Raw genomic sequence first — 15,902 nt, 5'->3', positions numbered from 1 at the left:
TTCTGCTCTTATGATTCTATTAAGTAACAAAGGGAGTGTTCTTTTCCATAACAAAACCAACTCTCAGCCTGTATTCATTGTCATCTTCATGTCAATTCACTCAGCAGTTAGATATTTCAAACAGATCAATATTACATAGAAAAGTAAATAACAATGTTCATTCAAAGGAACCTCTGTAAACAAGACATAAAGTGTTCAGTCTAAAGATTTGTTTTTGAGTGTGTGTGTGTGTGTGTGCGCGCATACATACCTTGACTCAGTTTTTTTTACACCTGGTGACTGCTTACACTAATTCTCACAGTCTTACTGGCAAGGATTTTCAAAGTGATTTGCCATTGCCTCCTTTCTAGAGCTGAGTGAGTGACTGGCTCAAAGCCACCCAGCTGGTTTTGTGCCCCAGGCAAGTCTAACACTCATGGTCTCCTGTTTTTTTACTAGTATTATACATTTCAAATTAAGAAAAGTATTAAGAGAAAGAATAAAAAAGCAAGCCCTTCTGACGTTTTACAATGCAGTAAAATATCAAGCCTCAAATTGCTTTACATTTCAAACCATTTCTATAATAACAAAATCATTCTAAGCACCGAACGTTTTATTTATTTATTTTTGCTTCGAGCAAAAAGTGCAGAAGTGGTTTCCAAGTAGAGTCTCTCGGTTTTTATCCCAGTGCCTAGACCACTACACCAAACTGGCTTTCACAAGGAGCTGTCTAGTCCAGCAATATTTTTCAGACATGAGGGCAATCTACTGCTCTAGGAAGTTTTAAATTATAACCGTTATCCATCAAAAACTTAGCAGCCTTCTCCTCTTTCGCTGAAAGCAACTGGTTTTCAAAACTCTATTGCTTTACATTATTTAACTGTCATTGGTAATAAGTAGGGAAAAACCTAATCCTATGAACCTACAGATTTGTCTAATTCCATATCTATGATTCCTAGCGGTAAACTCTCCATGTTAATGGACTCCCTTGTGAAGATATACTTAAAACTTCCCTAAACATACCACTAAGTAGGCCATGAGTTCCCATATTACGGAGGACGAAAGAAAATGGATAATGATTCATTTTTTCCAAACCTATCATAGTTGTATTAACGACAATCCTGGTCCTTATTGTTATTGCTTTTCTCAACTCAACCCAGTTCCAAATGTTAGCTGTTCCTCAAATCGGGCAAACCATTTTGGCTGCTTCTTATAGTATCCTTTCTGAGAAGGCTGTTTTCAGCTGACTGTGATATCCAGACCCCAAAGTGGTACTTCATATTTTGTTTTCAATTCCTTTCCTAAAGATTAGACAAAAAGGCCGTTTGTTATCCTTGGCTTATTGAGGGCAACAAGCAATAGGGGTTTACAAAGCTTGTTATTATTATGGTTGGCCACAATCATGCCAATGTTAGTTTGGATTTGGCATTTTTGTCTATCTAAGAAGTCCTTCCCAAGGATGTGGGATAGACAGATGTTGCTGAATAATATTAAAGGTCTTGTTGCAAGATGTAAGCTGTTCTAAGTGAAGTTGCAGGTCTTTGCATTTTGTGATTATCATTATCCAATTAATTGTAGTTTCTCTATTCTCTACTCTCTGCCTGGTTTCCCTCCACACAGAGCTGGAGGAATTTACTAGAAGGATGAAGCTATAAGACTTCCAGGAAGTCCTTTACTTTAAAATGCGGTATTTCAATATAGTCACTTATGGCAGCAAAATTCTTGATAGTTTTGTGTTGGTTCTTTTGATAAGAGAGGCTGGAGGGGAGAGTGAGCTGTCCCTTTTCTAAAACTGGGGAAGCCTGCATTGGCTCCTTGTTTTGATAACTGATCAGTCTGAGAACTAATTCATACGCTATCTTTTGCAGGATAGTTAAATATTGGTCTGAGCAGACTTTCTATCTTCTAAATTCTGTATTCAGAATATGTGGACCAAAAAATAGAGCAAAAAGGTACATATATGTGGATCAGAAAATAGAGCAAAAGGGTACTCGGCATTTGTCTATGCCTCCTTAAACCAAAGATATACTTTCCTTGAACAGTCACACAATCCTGAAAAAAGATGCAGCAGACTTAAGGAAGTACAGACTATGGGATTGCCCCAAGTACTTTATTGACAATGACTCTGAAGCACTACAAGTTATACCAAATCTCTCCTTTTTTAAAAAAAATATGTTTTTTATCTAGCCACTGCCTTCATGGCATCTGCTGTTACTTCTTACTAGTATTTTCTCAAGATAAAACAATACAATAAGATTTCTACAATTGCAGTGCATTTATTTACTTATTTGTTTATCCACCTTTATTATTTTTATAAATAACTTGAGGGGGGGGACATACTTAATATTCTGTCTTTCTCCTATTTTCCCCACAACAACCCTGAGGTAGATAGGGCTGAGAGTTGATTGACCCAGTTGTTTTCATGCCCAAGACAGGACTAGAACTCCCAGACTTCCAGGTTCAACCCTGGTGCCTTAACCACTAGACCAAACTGGCTCTGTTATATTTTGAGAATATGTTAATATATTAAAATATATTTTGAGAATAAGCTCTACTGCATACTGATGTTGTAATTTTTAAATTGCCATAAACCACCCGTCTAATTTTTATAAATAAATAAACCCCGATGTAGAGTTTGTCATTTTCACATTCAGTCTTTTAACAAACAGCTGATATTCTCTTCAAGTGAATCTTTTAATGTTAATCCTAGCCAGATAAGCCATTATCTACCGATATATGAAAACACTTCTTGAATATCACTCCATTTTGGGTTCATTAGATAATTAATTTTGAAGAATATAGTCCTTTCTATAGCCTGAACAATTTAATGACACTTGGAAACAAGATCTAAATTATAGCACCAAAGCTAATACCAATGTCGGCTCTCTTTCTTCCCTTATGAAAACTGTTTCAGTTCTTTGCTTTTTTACCCATTTTTAGGCCATTTGGAGACCCTCAGATTTATCGGAGCCATTAATGGGTGAACTATGCTTCAGGAGGTTTTTGGAAAACCAATAACCATATGTATTAGATAATCTTTATTAGAATTTGTTGGACAAAGAATTCTAAAAAGCTAATGAGGCATAAATTTTCTTAATGAAAATGACATGTATTCTTCTGCAGAATCTGTTTTTCTGTATTTTTAATTATTCTAATTTAGATGTTGTTTTCCACAATGTTTTCTGGGACTGAATTTAAGTTACCATGTCTATTATTTCCAGACAATTCTCCTGCCAAATGGATCTCTCTTTTTTTAAATTGACCTTACATGATTTTGATAATAAGTTGCATATCAGCTGGAAAATCAACAACTGCACCTTTGAGTTCTTTAAAAACTCCAGGGCCTATGCCATCTGGACAAAGTAACTTGTTAATTTTTAATTTGTCAGTTAGACCTAGAAGAGTGTACACACACAAACACAAATATAAATATGAAATAGGAGTACTGTTCTAGGTCTGACAAATTAAAAATTAACAACTTTGTAACTAATTAATAATTAAAAGTCTGTGAAGTCTGATGGAGGATGGGGAGAAATCATTATATTTTCTCCAACCCATATTGCATATTCTGCCAAAACATCAAATATGGCTTAATTCTAATCTTTGCTTCTGGACAACAATTTTGTGCATTTTGTTTTGTGCATCAATAAACTCATTTTACCTGCATAGCCCCATCTTTGATTCTTGGTCACACCAGAGCAGGATAGGCAATTATCTATCTATCTGGCAATTATTGTTGATACACAGATCAAGTAGAAACAATTAGAAAGCAATACATTCAATATTTTATTTCTCCCTTTTGGTCTGATATGAGTGGAGGAAATTTTGCAAATATTGCAGGGGTTTTTTTTGTAGGGTTCTGGAATTATGGAATTACAGTCATAACTTTGATAACACAAACAAAAGCGTAGCTTTAAATGTCTAAGACCAGGGGTCCTCAAACTTTTTAAACAGGGCCAATTCATGGTCCCTCAGATTGTTGGGGGGCCAGACTGGCTGGGTGGGCATGGCTAGGTGGTCATGTGACTGGGTGGGCGTGGCAGTCCATTAAACAATACACACAAATTAAACTTTGTTATGCTCCTGGAGGTGGAAAGCAGATTAGTGAACGGATGTGGCTGCCTTGGGGTGTGTGAGAGACTTCTGTTTGTGTATGTGTTTGGGTGTGGGTGTTTGTATGTCTTTCTTTCTCCCTCCCTCCCCCTCTCTCTCTCTGGAGGCTGGGAAGTGTCCTATTTTTGGCCTCCTCGGCCTCCAGAACCACTCTGCCATCCAAAAACGGGCCCGTTTTTGGCCTCCTGAGGCCTCTGTGCATCCCATTTTTGGCCTCCTCGGCCTCCAGAAGGTGGGTGGGGGCTGGCGGGTAGGTGGGGCAATGTGGGTGGAGCAGTCTGGTGGTCCTGCGCGGGCCGGATTAATGGCTTCAGCAGGCCATATCTGGCCTGTGGGCCGTAGTTTGAGGACCCCTGTTTAAGACTCTTGAGTAAAGATCATGATCAGTCTTCTTCAGAAACAAAGTCCATCAAGCTTTTCAGGGGTGGGTTCTAAAAATCTTTACTACCGGTTCTGTGGGTGTGGCTTATTTTGTGGGCATGGTTTGATGGTCATGTGACAAGCAATTCTTTAGGATTTCGCAGAGGTACTGGTCTACCAGGCTTTTAACTGCTTGCAGAGCCGTACCAGTCTACCCCTTTGTTTTTGGAGCATACTGGTCTACCCATTTGTTTTTGGAGTGTTCCTGTCTACCCATTTGTTTTTGGAGCGCACTGGTCTACCACCACACTGCCTTTTACTCTTTTACACTGCTGTAGGGTGGCCCTTTGAAGCGCCGCGGCAAGAGTTTAAACAGTTTTTTGCCGCTCTGCCACCACCTAGAGCATCGGAAACCGCTTTCAGGCAGCTTGGCCTCAATTGCCAATCTACCATCACCGAGCAGTTTACAAGGAGCGGATCGGTCCTAGCCGATCAGTTGGGAGGCTTCTCGGCTTCTCAATTTAAAGCAAAGGTGTTTTTATTCCTCTTCTTTGTCAAGTGAGCCCTGATTTTTTCCTTCTAGCCGATCAGCTGGGACTCAGGAGGCAGCGAATAGATTGGGGGCGGAGCCAGGCAGAGGTGACATTTACCGGTTCTCCGAACTACTCAAAATTTCTACTACCGGTTCGCAAGAACCGGGGAGAACCAGTAGCAACCCACCACTGAAGCTTTGCCTCTCCAATGACAATTATACAGCAGCTGCTCCTCTAAATTGTGGCAGAGGTAAAGTTTAAGATCATATGGTGTTAAGAATTGGTATCTGGGTTTTCTTGTATTCCCCTCAACTTTTGTTTTTTAAGACTCTACGCCTGAGATAGGAGTTATCCCTTTACATTCTTGTAAAAATCTTGGAAGCTTGTCAGTCTTTTATATCAGCCATTCTGGAATACAGTCTAAACATTGGAGCTAGTCTAATGAAGGAAATATTTTCCCCTAATCTGCCTTACTGTTTCCAGATTGATTACGTTTACTGCTTCCGATCAAAGGATACTGTGCAGATTAACATTTTTTCCCTCTTCTTGTTTTAAAAACGTAAAAGTAGTACACTGAATTGTCCGGATCTCTTCTAAAATGGACAAATTGAAGCATGGCAATTATATAATAAAAGTCTTTTTCTGATAGTCTAATTAGTAGGAAAATGAGGATTCTATTTTTAATTATCTTTTCCATCTACAACTTTATATATTATTGCTTAGGAAGGTTTTTATGAGGTTTCATATGTTACCGGTACTTAGGAAACCATTCCTGATTAGAGCCTTAGAGTGTGTTAAATTAACCATATTGTAATATAATGTATCTGAATGATTGAGATGAGTAGCCTTAGCAGTGAAACTATAGTGAACAAATTTTGGAATTAGAGGCTCCAGACATGACATAGAAATATGGATTCTTTTTCAATACTGCTTGTCTTAAGCAGATTGGGTCAAATTATTAACCAAGTCCTTCTTGTTTTCTTCTAAAATTTTTACTTAAAATTTGAATCAGAAGTATGTCGATGGAATACAGAATAAACTCTTTGTGTGCGTGTACACATGTGTATGTGGTTAGTTTTTTTTTTTTTTTAATTTGATTTATATGCCGCCCTTCTCCGGAGACTCAGGGCGGCTTACAATGCGTTAAGCAATAGCCTTCATACTTTTGCATATATTTATACAAAGTCAGCTTATTGCACCCACAAACTGGGTCCTCATATCACCTACCTTAGAAAGGATGGAAGGCTGAGTCAACCTTGAGCCTTGGAGAGATTCGAACCAGCAGTAAATTGCAGGCAGCTGTGTTAATAACAGGGTGCGTAGACCACTGTACTATCAAGGCTCTGTTTACTACTGTATTGAACTCAGAACACTCTAGCAACAACTTCCAATAATATGAACAATATTTACATACATTTCTTATATAAATAAATAGATAGCAAATATTAAAGAATTCTCTTTATGAACTGTAACAGATTCAGGTAAGAAAATAAAAATTGGTTCAAAATCCATTTTGATCCAAGAAGAGATGAAACAAGATTTAATTAGGCTTTTACCAGAATTGCTATGGTCAAAGGTATCTCATAGTTTTGCATTAAATATCAGTAGCAAGCTTATTTCATGCTGTGTCCTCAATCAAGAAATGTCAGAACACAGAAATGCTTTTAAAAAGAGTTTTAGCATAATTACCCCATCAAGATCTTTTTCATGCACAAAAATGTGGCTTTCTTGTATATGGAGCCAAACAAATAGGCATTAAGTATCTTACAATACATCAATTGAGAAGGTTGTGTTCAGATACGGATCTAAAGGAATATTTCAAATGCAATAACATTTTAAAATAAAACTGGATTATCCAGTCTGACTGTTCTGATCAACCAAAGACGTTTTGCAAGACATTTGCTTTGAACTAATGGTTCCTCTGTATACATGTCAATGTACTTCCCTGTTTCCATTCATCTTACCACACTTCTCCAGGGAGACTGATAGTTGGTGCTGGACCAGACAGAAACACAGGTTACTTTCTGTGCTGTGAGTGTGTGTTCTGGGTTGGGAAGAAATGGCTCTTGCATTCCTGGGTGCTGCTTTTTCCCAGCCCCCAAATAGCAACTTCCTGGATGGAGAACAAGCAAGAGGCAGCATTTTCTCTGCTGCAAGGGCTATATAGACAGCCCACTCCCCACTTTTCCTTTCCCCACTGAGATGCCATCCCCCAAATTTACACTGGAAGAGGAAGGGGTCAGCCCTTAGAGCAGTGGTTCTCAACCTTCCTAATGCCGCGACCCTTTAATACAGTTCCTCATGTTGTGGTGACCCCCAACCAGGGGTGGGTTCTAATTTTTTTTACTACTGGTTCTGTGGGTGTGGCTTACTTTGTGGGCATGGCTTGGAGGTCATGTGACTGGGTGGGCGTGGCTAGCTAGTCATATGACCGGGTGGCCATGGCTATGTGTATAGGGACTAATCAAGAGGGCTGAAAAAAGTCATTTCTGACAGGTCCTCGCACTTTTGACTGGTCCTCACACTTATGACCATCCTCACATTTATGCCCGTGCAGCATTCTTAACAATCATGTCACTCATTTCACAACTGCTTCTCTTCACCATGGTGACAAGATAGGGCAAAAACGTAAAATGTGAGGACAGTCGTAAGTTCGAGGACTGGTCAAAAGTACGAGGACCAGTCAAAAATAACGTTTTCAGCCCTCTGAGTAGTCCATATGCACAAAAGGACTACCCAGAGGGCTGAAAAAAGTGATTTCTGACAGGTCCCCGCAGTTTTGACTGGTCTTCGCTTTTATGACTGGTCATCATTTATGCCCATTGTAGCATTCTTAACAACCGTGTCACTCATTTCACAACTGCTTCTCTTCACCATGGTGACAAGATAGGGCAAAAACGTAAAATGTGAGGACAGTCGTAAGTTCGAGGACTGGTCAAAAGTGCGAGGACCAGTCAGAAATAACTTTTTCAGCCCTCTGAGTAGTCCATATGCATAAAAGGATACAGCAATAGAGAGGGATGAATTAAGGGAAAGGAAATTAGAGTAGGAGTGAGGGTAAGAGAGGGAGGAAGAGAGGAGGAGAAGGAGAAAGGAAGAGGAAGTAGGGAGGAGAAGAAGAGGGGGAGGAAGAGAAAGTAAGAAGGAAAGAAAAGAGAAAGGTGGTAGGTTTGAGGAGAAAGATTGCTGTACAATAAAAAAGATGAAAGGGAAGAAAGCCAACCCCAAACAAATATAAAGATATTAAGATAAAGAATGAATTGTTAAACTTTAAAGAATAAAAGAGAACAAATATGAATAAATAACAATAATTAGAAACACACATACAAACATACAATGTATTTTCTTTGAACAGAGTATTTGGCCGGTTCACAAATTTAAACAGCGTTTAGTCATTTCAATTAAATTTACAATTTCTATATTTCCTTTTTGCCATATTTATTCCTCATCTATTTTTATAAAAAACCAATATTACCCTTCATCCTCATCTCTAATCTTAATCAAATTCAATTTTTCCCTTCTATTCTATATTATACCCCTTCCCATTGTCATCTATTTTTATATCCATCCTCACATTGGTTAATTATGTAATATTACAGTTGTTTAATATAAATTCAACATTTTAATATAAATCAATTAGTTATATAACTACCTTTTTTGTATATTAATCAATATGAACATGAATATTCCAATTATTTCCATGCAATCCAATTTCTTACAAATCAATTAATTATATTTACCAATAATAATAAACCAAATAATTTCCCCCATATATTCCTCCAAACCACAACTTAACCATTTCTGCTTTCAATACAATATACAATTAATAGTATCTCAATTATTACAATTCCCTAGTTAAATAGAGCTTTTTTTCTTTTGTGTTTTAAAATCTTGAACTCTCTTCTTTTACCCTAAATTTCCCATTGTTTGCACCTACCTTTTTTGGTGAGGAAAGGGAAAAGAAATCTGCCTGCCTAATTTTCCAACGTTGCAGCAAACAGCAAAGCCAACAGCCTGCTTTACTTTCAGTTTTGTTTTTCAGCATAGCTAGGGGGAAAAAAATCTGCTCCAGGACTCTTTGCAAGGAAGCAGCAGAGCCCTGAGCAAAACAGCTGAGAGCAAATCAGCTGAGAGTCGGGAGCCGATCTAATCAAGGGCTAATTAGCCTATGCTGAAGCTCCGCGGGCCAATAAAATTACAAAAAAACACCGAACCATTTGTTAAATTGCTGGCTCGCCCGCCCCTCGCCCACCACCATTTATTGGCAATAAATAATGGTCCGGAGGGGCGGGGCAAGGGGCGGGGCGGAACCGGCAGAATCCCACCACTGGCTATAGGGCGACCCTTTGAAGCCCCGCGGCAAGAATTTAAACAGGTTTTTTCCCTCTAGCCATCAGCTGGGACTCAGGAGGCAGCAATAGATTGGGAGTGGGCGGGGTAAGCGATCCAACAGAGCAGAGAGTGAGGGTGAGTGAAGGTGTGGGGGGGGTGAAAGAGGGCTTTGGTGACCCCTGTGAAATGGCCATTGGACCCCCAAAGGGGTCGCGACCCCCAGGTTGAGAACCGCTGCTTTAGAGGTAATCCAGAGAAGAAGCACCAACCATGAGTCCTAACACTGCCTTTATTGTAAAGTTACAGTAACAGAATTTTGCAACTCTGAAAGTACAGGTAGTCCTTGGCTTATAACAGTTCATTTAGTGAAATGTTACGACGGCACTGAAAAAAGTTTTTCAGTTATGACCTTTGCAGCATTCTCATGATCATATGATCAAAAGTCAGATGCTTGACAACTGGTTCACATTTATGACGGTTGTAGTTGAGGTCATGTGATCCCCTTTTGCGACCTTCTGACAAGCAAAGTCAATGGAGAAGCCAGATTCCCTTAACAACTGGGTTACTAATTTATCAACAGCAGTGATTCACTTAATAACTTAGGCAAGAAAGGTTGTGAATTTGGGGCAAAACCAGGGGTGAAATTCAGCAGGTTCTGACAGTTTCTGGAGAACCGGTAGCGGAAATTTTGAGTAGTTCAGAGAACTGGCAAATACCACCTCTGGCTGGCCCCAGAGTGGGGTGGGAATGGAGATTTTGCAGTATCCTTCCCCTGCCACGCCCACCAAGCCACACCCATAGAACCGGTAGTAAAAAAATTTGAATTCCACCACTGGGCAAAACTTACTTAACAAATGTCTCACTTAACAACAGAAATTTTGGGCTCAATTATGGTTGTAAGTCGAGGACTATCTGTACATTTCTCCCCCCCCCCCCACCTTTAAAGCTCAAGAAACTAGGGATGATCCTTCTGAGGCGATAACCACACCCTAGTGGTGGGTTGCCCCAGGTTCGCACCGGTTCTATAGAACCAGTAGTTCTATATGCGTCTAAATGCTTCTGCACATGCGCAGAAGAGCGCGCGGCCCCGTTGCGAACCGGTAGTAAAGGTAAATAGCTTTTATTTATTTAAAGGTAAATAGTCCATGGCTTAGGACCTGGGTACCTACGAGACCATCTTTTGCCACCAATAGCCTCCCACCGACCAGTTCGTTCTCACAGGGAGGGACTACTCAGGGTACCGTCAGTCAAATTATGTCGACTGGCGACTCCCAGGGGGAGGGCCTTCTCTGTGGGGGCTCCAACCCTTTGGAATGAACTGCCCCCGGAGATACGGAATATCCCTGATCTCCGTGCTTTCCGCCGTGCCCTCAAGACCCTGATGTTCCAACAGGCGGGGCTAAACATACGAACATGTGAATGATTTTTTAAATGTTATCTAATTCTGGGTTTTATTTAATTGACCAAACTAAGTAATAATTTTAATTAGCAATTTTATGATGTTTGTGTGTCTATATTTTTCTTGACTGTACACCGCCTTGAGTCCTACAGGAGAAAGGTGGTATAGAAATATAATAAATAAATAAATAAATAAATAAATAAATAAATAAATAAATAAATAAATAAATAAATAAATAAATAAATAAATAAATAAATAAATAAATAAATAAATAGAACCCACCCCTGCCACACCCCCATTACTTCTGTAGGCTAAACTGCATCTTATATGACTCTGTGGTTCTCCTTTCTCTCAAGGAAATTCTCCCAGACCACTATTGAAGATGTCTGCTCACTGCTGTTGTTTCATTCTTTCTTGTTGCAAGCACTGTGTCCAGCTATTTCTTTCAAACCTCTCTCTATCCCTTCTAGTTCTTACCTTTAGGTTTTCTGGAAAACTGCTGGATCCCAGCAGACTGCCAGACCAGGGTGAGCTTGCGGTTCAAACAATGAAAACTACATAGTAAACTCTGCCCTTTTTGAAAGTGCACTGTGACATAGCACACAAGGATAAAAGGGGACAGAATTTGCTCAGTGTTTTCCTCATTTGGACAAATGCTTTAGATTCTAGAAAAGCTTTGGGGGTGGGGGTTGGATTTCACTTCCAAACTCTTACTGCTCTTGATGTAAGATACTTACTATTGTCTTAGGGTCACTCATACTTACATTTTCTCAGCTCAAAGCTAATTATGTTATTTTGGCACAGAGGCAATAAGTCCCAGAAGCATCCATATCCATATGCAATAAGTCAAATTAGCAGCATTTTTCTATCGCTTCAAGATATTGCAAATTGCAATGTGCTTTTAGTATTCATTGTTAGCAATAGGTTCAAGAGGTTTTCTCAGTGGAATCCCTTGCCTCTTATTCTTTTTCAGCACAGAAATAAAACCAGGAATATCCAAATTGCATCTGTTGTATAGTGAGTAGATAAATAAGTAATATATTATCTAACAAATTAAGCTATTTTCATATATCATCCTACAAATCCAGCTATTTCCAGGAGAATTACTTCTGGAAGAACAGGTGACAGCATGACTATTTATTATGGCTTTATAAGCAAGAGTAGTCTAGCTCACTAATCAATACTCAATAGAGTAGCTTGGCACTCAAAATTATTAAATAGTTTTTAGCAGTACACTGAGACTGTGCTAACAAATATCTCTATAATACCTGCATCAAATGCTTTAAACTTTAATTCTCATGCTTTAAGAGCAGGCCCACAAAGTTGATGCAGAGGTGGTATTCAGCAGGTTCTGACCAGTTCTGGAGAACCGGTGGCAGAAATTTTGAGCAGTTTGGAGAAAACTACCTCTGACTGGCCCTACCCCCATCTATTCTCTGCCTCCCGAGTCCCAGCTGATTGGAAGGAAATGAGGATTTTGCAGTAACCTTCCCCTGGACTGGGGAGGGAATGGAGATTTTACAGTATCCTTCCCCTGGAGTGGGGTGGGAATGGAGATTTTACAGTATCCTTCCCCTGCCATGCTCACCAAGCCAAGCCCACCAAGCCCACCAAGCCCACCAAGCAATGCCATGCCCACCAAGCCACGACCATAGAACTGGTAGTAAAAAAAAATTGAATCCCACCACTGGGTTGATGGCAAGGAATCGGAAGGATCAAAATACTGTATGTGGAAGAGCCATAATTCCCTGCTCTTATCCTATTAATAAGATGGCAGCTTGTTTTCAGAAATTCTGGGTGTTTTTTTTTTTAAACCTTAAATATTTATGAAGAAAATGTTGGTTGTGGTATATTTGCCTTGTGATGAGTTGATATTGGAAAAAATATGTATTTCCAGATGATAAGTAATGTGCAAATTACAACACACAGTTTTACATATTTCAATTCCGAATTAACTTATTGGAAACTAAGGATCATTAAAGTCAGTACAGATGACAGTACAGTACAGATAGTCCTTGACTTACAACAATAAGTGATTCTTCAAAGTTACAGTGGCACTGAAAAAGTGATTTATGACTGTTTTTTTACCCTTAACAACCATTGCACCATCCCCATGGTCACATGATCAACATTTGGATGCTTGGCAACTGGCATGTATTTATGATGGTTGCATGTCCTGGAGTCATGCCTTTTGTGACCTCCTGATAAGCAAAGTCAATGGTGAAGCCAGATTTATTTAATAATCATATTACTAACTTACCAACTGTAGTGATTCACTTAACAACTGAGCCAATAAAGTTCGTAAATGGGGCAAAACTCACTTAACAACTGTATTGCTTAGCAACAGAAATTTTGGGCTCATTGTGGTCATAAGTCAAGGACTACTGTACTAACTACTTCTGAATAATTGTATCCTTACTTTCAACTTTAGGGTGGTATCCATTTAATAGACCCCAAAACCGTATAGCAATTTTCTTCCTCTCCACAGTCTCCCTCAGCCACATGTACGCAGAGTAATAGTAAAATAGAGTAAAATAACTCAGGACAGATTTAGGGAGTTACAGAGATGTGAATGTCAATTTTATGGCATTAGATTTTTGTCCTTCATTTAAAACCATAATAAAATATGACAATGTTTCTCTCTCTCTTACAGCCACTCACTCACTCAAGACACAGACATGCCCCTCTTTTCTATAAAACCATTTGTCAATACGCACATCCGGTTGACTGAAGTGTCCTTTCACATTCCCAAACAGTTTTGGGAAGCCATGGGTATAGTTCAGTGCAAACTTTATCTGCATGACAATCCCTTCAAGAGGAGCTCAACTGTTTTTGTAGTCTAGAGCATCTGCGTGATCATTACACATTCTAATTGTCACTTAAATACATTCCACATTCAAAAAAATAAATGGAGAGAATGGGATGGGCAAATACCCGGGTCTCCATATTTTGCAGCTCATTAACAACTTATTCTAACTTTTATTTGTAAACTAATTCAAATGAAAAGCCTGATTACTTATGGGAACAGATCTACCTATCCATTACAGATAAAACTATTTCTATCTGAGAAAAAAGGGTATTGTGGCACATAGCATTTTCTCAGTTTTGTTGGGCAATAACCGGTCTGGACATACATAATACACTTTATCAGGTTGAATCATAGCATGCGGTCATTGCAACAGGAGAAGAAAACTCTGAAGTTTTGGAAAAGTCCACCCAGAGCCCGGAAATAGCTTGAATTTCTTAACAAAATCATGGCACACTTTAATTAAGGGTAGATGTAGCTTTATGGTGGCATGATCCTCCCCCCCTCCCCCATATCCTACATACTGATCCCACAATTATGCTACTACCCTTTTAAGTAATCTGAAATTAAGACTTTGAAGGCAACTATTAAAAAACAGTTTTCCAAGATCCTTGAAGATAAACAGGCCTGAGAAATTGATAGATTTGGCATGCACTGTACTCATGCCACTTGAATTCAGCAGGAGTTTCTTTGAATAGTCATGCCACATTCTTCAGAATGTGATCTAAAAAAACCCAAAACTGATTCTGACATATATTAACTTTGCAATTACCACAAGTTAATGAAGAGAAGGGCAATATAGCATCTCTTATACTCACCTTCCTTTAAAGTCCATTTAATTGACCCCGTTCTCTTGCTAACTGCGTGTAAACTCCCATCAAGAGTTGAAACGAACAATAATGTCTCTGGCAAAGTCACTGAATTGGCATTTCCACAGCTCTGAAGAACAAAAAAAAAGAGCAGAAGCGTTAGATTTATTTTGTTGTTAACTGAGGAAGGTGAAGATTTGATAAGCAGGGTAAAAATGTATATTCTGCCACATAATGACCAGTTTCTCTTTCTTGCAAAATAAGTAGGCTAGTTAGCACAAGCAACCAGAGCAGGATTATACTATTTTAAACCTGTGCTTTTTAGTAGCTTTCCTACTGTTGCTACCATATATTGAACGTTGGGCACTTTAGATGTTGAGCTAGTAGGAAAAGAAACCATGGTACATAATCATCCTTAATCTGAAGAGCACACTGTGCTAGTCAGGCCACAGTTTAGATCAGAACACAATCCACCCACTGCACAGAGAGAAGCAAAACAAGCAGTATTTGTGAACTTGATCAGCCCTCACCCCATAATGGAGGATGGTAAAGGATTCTGGGAGCTGTAGTTCAGCAGCAACCGGAGAGCCTTAATTTCCCTACCTTAAAGAAATTTGGGAGAAAGAGAGCAAGGACAGCAGTGATAATGGAAATCATGTAATGCCATGTCACACAAAGAGATGAGATTAGGATTTTCTCTATTGTCGTTGTTTCTTCAGGTTTTATTGGAGATATTTGGCACATATTTTTAAAACTAACCTTTGTTTTACTATTTACATTATAGTTTTCATATATTTTGCTTCAAAATGATAGCAACTGTGCTGTTGATTTGGGGAAAAATACTACTAAAAAGATAACCTCAGAGATTACAAAAAGGAAGGCCTCAATTTACCTATCTTTGTCATAAGACTAAGAAAGGGGAGTGCCACTAAATGCCTACCACTTATATAATTCATAAAGCTTTGGAGTAAGGCATGCAAAGCCCTGAGACAATGCACTGGGACTCTACAGGTAGTCCTCGACTTATGATCACAATTGAGCCTAAAATTTCTGTTAAGTGAGACATTTGTTAAGTGAGTTTTGCCCTATTCTACGACCTTTCTTGCCACAATTGTTAACTGAGTTACTGCAGGTGATAAGTTAGTTGTTAAGGGAATCTGGCTTCCCCACGGACTTTGCTTTGTCAGAAGGTCGCAAAAGGTGATCACATGACCTAGGGACACAGCAACGGTCATAAATATGAACCAGTTGCCAAGCTGATTGTGGGGATTCTGCAAAGGTCATAACTGTGAAAAACGGTCATAAATCACCTTTTTCAGTGCCATTGTAACTTTGAACAGTCACTAAATGAACTTCTGTAAGTCAAGGACTACCTGTATTTCTTAGGGAACTGAGTAACAAAGAACAGAGCGCAGCCAGTGTCGTGGTTGATCGTAATTAAGGGTTAAATTCTTTCTCCTTTGGAGGAAGAGAAGGGAGAAGGTCTGAAGAAAGAGGGCTGAATGTTGGGACAGTTGGAAGTTGGGTTCGTTGGCGGTTGACAGAGGAAGGAGGAAGAAGGGCCAGACAGA

At 39.2% G+C, this 15,902-nt stretch overlaps 1 protein-coding gene across 1 annotated transcript in view; it reads right to left on the bottom strand.

Annotated features, from left to right (window-relative positions):
- Positions 1–14,731, bottom strand: part of ERN1 (endoplasmic reticulum to nucleus signaling 1) — a 56,648-nt gene extending 41,917 nt beyond the window's left edge. The window contains exons 1-3 of the mRNA XM_070934422.1: positions 14,669–14,731; positions 14,341–14,461; positions 11,194–11,304 (exon numbers count right to left, since the gene is read on the bottom strand). Of these exons, the coding sequence (XP_070790523.1) occupies positions 11,194–11,304; positions 14,341–14,461; positions 14,669–14,731 (295 nt within the window). The remainder of the gene's footprint in view (positions 1–11,193; positions 11,305–14,340; positions 14,462–14,668) is intronic.
- Between the last annotated feature and the right edge of the window lie 1,171 nt (positions 14,732–15,902).

This window comes from Pituophis catenifer, unplaced genomic scaffold, assembly GCF_029215685.1.
Source record: "Pituophis catenifer annectens isolate HBS135680 unplaced genomic scaffold, rPitCat1.0.hap2 SCAF_2, whole genome shotgun sequence".
NCBI lineage: Eukaryota > Metazoa > Chordata > Lepidosauria > Squamata > Colubridae > Pituophis > Pituophis catenifer.
The sequence above is the reverse complement of the archived record's forward strand: the minus strand, read 5'-3'. Positions and strand labels throughout refer to the sequence as shown.